At 46.0% G+C, this 6,000-nt stretch overlaps 1 protein-coding gene across 2 annotated transcripts in view; it reads right to left on the bottom strand.

Annotated features, from left to right (window-relative positions):
- Positions 1-6,000, bottom strand: part of PAPSS2 (3'-phosphoadenosine 5'-phosphosulfate synthase 2) — a 67,546-nt gene that overhangs the window by 22,538 nt on the left and 39,008 nt on the right. For both annotated transcript variants that reach the window (XM_025850919.2, XM_025850920.2), the window contains exons 2-3: positions 3,970-4,087; positions 513-748 (exon numbers count right to left, since the gene is read on the bottom strand). In XM_025850919.2, the coding sequence (XP_025706704.1) occupies positions 513-748; positions 3,970-4,087 (354 nt within the window). The remainder of the gene's footprint in view (positions 1-512; positions 749-3,969; positions 4,088-6,000) is intronic.

The following is a 6,000-nucleotide window of genomic DNA, read 5'->3' as shown; positions in this document are numbered from 1 at the left end:
TTTCAGAGAAAACCACAGAGAAGAAATCTCTGCTGAAGGACAGGGCTGGCCACATGGGAGCATTTCATTCATAGGGAGTGTTCAAAGCGCATGGCATCCTATTCGTAGCTCCCAGAAATTTCCTGGTTTAGAACAAGAAGAGTGTCCCTCTTCCTCAGCGATTTCAACATTAAGCACACACGACCTGAGGCTTTGGCAGTGAACTGCTGTTTCCCTTAGCAAACTAAGCTTTCCAACTCTGGAGATGTGAGATTACGGGGCTTTCGACTTTTTCGTGTTTAACTTTTTCTTCCTTTCAACTCTGGCCAGAAGGTGAGTGTGGAAGGGTCTATGTCAGCTGGTGCCCGGGCATCTGGAAACGAAGGAGCTCTCTAGACAGGACCAATATTAAGTAGAGGAAATGAGGGAGCAAGAGCAGAAAAGGCGGGGGAAATTGAACCTACAACAGCCCTGGGGGCCCAGCCCTCACCAACTCCTTTTCCAGCCCTGTGTGTGCTGCCCCATCCTTTTACCTTGGCAAAAGGAGAAATGAAGCTGGTAATGCAGACCAAACCAGCATCGGCAAACAGCTTGGCCACCTCGGCAATCCGGCGGATATTTTCTTCTCTGTCCCCGGGGGAGAATCCGAGGTTTTTGTTAAGGCCGTGTCGTACATTGTCCCCATCGAGGGAGTAGCACGGGATGGCGTGAGAGACCAGGTACTCTTCCAAAGCAAAACTGATTGTGGTTTTTCCAGCACCAGAGAGACCTGTTCATTATAATCATTTGACCTCAAATCAAAACCACTACAATCTAGGAAAAGCATAGTTTACTGCAGGTCAAAGTATTTGCATTTCTTCCCAACGTCGAAATAACCATCTGTCCCCTATTAGAATTACAGCATTTCAAAGCAAGTGGGGTTCATAAGTAGGGGGGTCTGGGGGGGTTGTACAAGGTTCTTGGTGGGTTCTATTTTGCCTGCAGCGTGTTTTAAAGATGAGAACATTGTGCATACAAATCCAGATTCTGGCTTCTCTTGGAAAAAAAAATCAGAAGATCTGGCGACCGTGTTCTCATGCCCCCTTCTGCCAGCGATCAGCTGGAGTGAGACAGGGCAGCCAGTCCTGGAGACTGGGAGGCCCACCTCTCCTACAGAGGCTGCTAAACAAACCACTTGACAACAGATCCCTTTGGCTTCAAGATTTTTCCAAAATGATTCTCAAAACATGAAGACAGTCATCCCGAGCTAGCCTATAGATGCGTTTTTGAGCTGCCCTACACGCTTCGGGGTCTGGAGCCTTTCCATGAGAACAGAGTTACCATGTGCCTTTTACCAGGGTTTCAAAGCGCATTGGCGGGGGACACACTGTATGATTTCTATCAGGGAAATCATGAGGAGAAAGGGAGCGCTCCAAAAATCTAGTTGTCCTAAAGACCTCTGGACCTGAAAAACAGCGCACTGTGCCAAGCCTTTGTCGGGGAGTACCCAGGCGTGGGAGAGGAAAAGTTGGGGTGAAGAAAAGAAGGTCAAGAGCTTAACATGTACAAGATGGCAGGAGGAAGGAGGGAAAAGACAAAAAAAGGTGAGAGACAAGCAGGGACGAAGGACAGAGGGGCTCCGGACCAGCTCAGTCAGTGGCGCACGCGACTCTTGATCCGGGGGTCATGAGCTCGAGGCCCACGTTGAGTGCAGAGGTGACTAAAAAACAAGCTTTAAAAAAACGACTTGGAAAGAAAGGTGATGTACAAAAGGCAAACAGTTTCCAGAGTGTTCGTTACGTTTTCAAGTCACACCCGTGGCCCTCACAGAGAATCACGAGAAGCAAGGGCTCCACGAGGGAAGGGCCGCCATCTTTGTAAATCATTGTTGAAGACACTATTACATTATTTGTGTGGCTCAGTTTCATTCGAACAGGGACCTAGGTGATAAATTCCTCTTAGAATTGTGTCCAGTGTAAGGCAGAAGAATCAGAACTCCTGAATCTCTGGCATGTTCTCTCACATTGGAAAATGAGGGAAATAATAGAAATTTCTTTCAGTTTGGCCTCAGGTCTCAAAACGAAGAGCTACAACACAGTAACTGGATTAAATTAGATTGTTGGCATATTTATTTTAATGCACTGAGGTCGCACGAATTACACGTCCCAAGAGCTTTATTTCCTATGGGCCAGGCACTATGCTGTCTACACATGCTTTATTTTATTTAGTCCTACCCCCATTCCCAGGGGCAGGTTCTATCCTTATGTCATTTGACAAATAAGAAAACTGAGGCTTAGCCAGCTTAGTTGGCTTGTCCAAAATCACACAGTTAATATAAGTGCAGCTGGGGGCTCACAACCAAGTCTCTGGATGTGAAGCATTTGTCTGTCTTGGTCGGCCTGCACAATAGCCTATCTCTGTAACATAAGATTACAGAATAAATTGGGAAAAGATTTTTTTTTTTTTTTTTATGAGTAAGAAAAGACAGGGGAAGTCCATCCCTTAGGGTCTTTCTCCTCTTCTACCAGTTACCTTTTGTTTTTAAGGCTGTCCCACATTATAGAAAGTGGACTCTGTGTTTGTCCCAATAGATATTGGACAAACCCATGAGTGCAAACACGTAACAAGAGGGAAGCTTCTGGAAGTCAGCTGTTTTATCTACTCCCACACGGCATGTCTCTTAGATGGAGTCGGGGGGGACATCCCGGCAGGATTCATGACAAGTGAACGTTGCCTTTTGGAATATAGCAAGCTCCTCGCCCGCCGTCTGTCCCCAGCCCACCAGCTGCAGAAAGGTGTTACACCACGGATGAATGAAACCAGGAGACCAAAGGCAAGTGCCTCAGGCACCAGGAAAAATTTTGAAGGAGGAGGAGGAGGCTGATGGAGACAGGGAACAGGAATGACTGAAGAGCAAGGGAAGGGGTAAGGCAGGTGCCTGCCTGCCACACTCTGCAGCATTCCCTTCAGGTTGGATTAATCAGCATTTGGGTTTTGGGTTTTGTTTTTTTTTTAAAGATATTTATTTATCTGAGAGAGAGAGAGAAAGAGAGCAATTAGGGACAGAAGGAGAGAGACAAGCAGACTCCGCACTGAGCGTGGAGCCCGATCTCACGACCACGAGATCATGACCTGAGCCGAAATCAAGAGTCAGTCACTTAACCCACTGAGCCACCCGGGCGCCCCAGTAAATCGGAATTTATGAGCACGCAGTAGCACTCAGCTGGTCTCAGAACCTGGGTAAACATCTTTGCATCAGTTTGAAATACCATGTCTATGGTATTTCCTTTTGAGTCTGGGCTACGCCGGACTTCTATCCCCAGGGATCAACTTCCTCTACCTTGTGCTCAGAGCCCAAGGGAACAGCCCCGGACTAATTTCTGTCCCGTCACTAAGTCTTAGCTGTGACATTCTGAGGCTATAAAAACACAGGAAAAGGGAGAGATGCACTTGGTCACCTCCGTGGGAGTGAATTATTTCTATTTACAAGGGGTAATCCTCAGCTAAGTGGAAATCACTGATTTTCCTTCCTGTGCAGATCCTTCTGTTTTCAGTTTTCTGTTTTTTTTTTTATATTAAGTGAAACAGTCCTCTACAATGTTAAAACGTCAGAAAACAATAAAGAATATCCCTAAACACCCAAAACCTTGTAGACAGCCAAACACCCGCTGTCGAGTTAGGAAGGGTCCATCATGACTGCCAATAAATGCGTTTAGGCACAGGCATGAGATGACGGGATCCCCTCAAGCTGAAGTGGGGGGGGGGGGGAGGCCATCATCAACTTGCCCCTTTCCTGCCAAAGAGGAGAGACGCAAGAACAAGGGAAGCCCCATGCCTCCATCCTAGGCCTGCTTCCCACTCATGGCAGCAGTAGGGGCGATGGCCAGGCTTTTTACCACTGCCTCATCCCAATGTTAAAACAAACACATCATGTGTTACGCTAAGCTCCTTAACATCGTAGGTCACACATCAATTTTCAAATAAAACAAAAAAAGGATCAACACGGCATACCAGTCAGCCACACCGTACAGCCTCGGAATCCACCCCTCGTGCCAACGACCTGCCCTCTCTTGTTCCTGGTCACGTGGTGGGCCTGATAGATGACATTGGTGGATTTCTGCTGGCTCTCCTACAAAACAAGACCAAGCCCAATACTGTGTGAATGAAATAATACGATAGGTATACCTAGGATAACACAATATGCATACATGTACTAATACAATAACTGTACATATAATACAATGTGTATACTATATATACATATATAATACGATATGAATACAATAAGTATATATACACATATGTATACAGAAATAATAAAATAAGAGGGCAGTAATAGTCATCCCTAACCGAAACCCCTCTTTTATGACTGGCACACAGAGTGACATTTATTAATTCTACTAAATCAGAAAAAGACACTGCCTTTAGAATACCCATCATGACCCTCTGAAAGTATAATCTGAATGAGACAATTATTGACACGATGTAAAAGTCTGGGTTCTGTGACATTTAAAAACGTGCACCTCTAGGTAATGGTTAAGGGAATGTCTTTGTCTCCAGAAGTGCATGTTCTCTACCAGATCCTATGGAAGTCGACGGGAAACGACCCAGCTCAGCCAGCCCCTGGGGAGGGGCTGGCTGAGCCCCACTCTGTTACAGAGCCAGGGAGAGGCACTGATCACAGGGCAAAGCGTTGAGTCAGGGGCACCATCTTGGTCCCACACAGACATGTTTTCCAAGCACAGTCCCTGAGCGAGGTACGGCACATGAGGCTACTTTTTCTCAAGCTCTACACTCTGTTTCCACTTTCCCAAGGGTCAGTGTGTGAACTTTTAATCTTTCAGAAAGCCCTGCAGAAATAGAAATGGGCCAGTTATTAGTCTTGGAGGCTAATGCAAATCTCAAATATCTTTATTTTGGCTGCAATAAAATCAGCCAGTAAGGGCAGAGATTATCTGATCCCGATCCTAAACTCTGGACGCTATGAATCTGATGAATAAAAATGGTAACACAAGCCAATAAGTACAGTTGCTGGTGGACATTTCTAAAATAGTATGTGATCCAAGGGCAGGGGGGCGGGGGGTGTGCAGAACCCATCATGGTGGTTAAATAAAAATGTTGGGAACAACTCCTATATGTCTTTGGGGTCGTAACTGAATTTCTGTTGACAGATGGAATCCAAGTCTCTGAACTGTAAAAATCTATGGAGCCTTTTAAACAACACACATGTAAATCCACCAGAGCTTTTTTAAAAAAAAAAAAAAAAAAAGCACTGATATTCTTTGAGAGCAAGACCCAGAGAAAACTCTTTTCTCAGAGAAAAGCCACATGTGGACCATTTTATATTCTGGAGCAAATTAAATCACTTCTTTACGGCACCTCCTTTGGGGAAAAACAAACAAACAAACAAAAACACCAAAAAGGGGAATACAGCTAGGACTGTTTGGGGGCTAATAGGAGATAATGTGTGGGAACATACTCTGTAAACAGCCCAGTTCTCTTCCCAAACAGATGCTGACGATGACTAGTGAGTGTGTACACCCACAACACGAGAGGCTGGGAAAATGGCTTCGAGAGCAAGGTGAAGGAGCCCCTTGCTGGCCGTTGCGGGCGCAGGAAGGCGGCACCCACCAGGGGGCCCAGAGCCCAGCAGAGGCACAGCCCAGGCAGGAGACAGGCATTGCCAGGGTCCGACGGAGCCAAAAGGAAGGTGCTGAGGGCACAGGTGGGATCAGCTGGGTGAAGTTACATAAATCTTCTGAGGCTAGATGCACTGATCATCGTTCAGGCAAATGCGCTGATCATCCTTCCGTCAGAACCCAAGAAGCACTAGAAGCTTCATAATGAGGTCAAATTAGATGAGCTCAGGAGATATTCTAGCCGTATTTCCCCTGGCTGAACAAATCCCCTGAAGGGATCCCGAGTCCTTTGTGCAAAGTGTCATTTATAGCTCAAGGACAACAGTCACATTGCCTTTTTCTGTTTCCTTGTTAATCACTGCTTTTTAGTCAAGGAAATTATATCTGGATATCAGGCCCCAAA

Source organism: Callorhinus ursinus, unplaced genomic scaffold, assembly GCF_003265705.2.
Source record: "Callorhinus ursinus isolate GAN/ISIS: 27379988/994484 unplaced genomic scaffold, GSC_fseal_2.0 scaffold32, whole genome shotgun sequence".
Lineage (NCBI taxonomy): Eukaryota > Metazoa > Chordata > Mammalia > Carnivora > Otariidae > Callorhinus > Callorhinus ursinus.
Note: the sequence above shows the minus strand (reverse complement) of the source record. Positions and strands in the feature narration are given on the sequence as shown.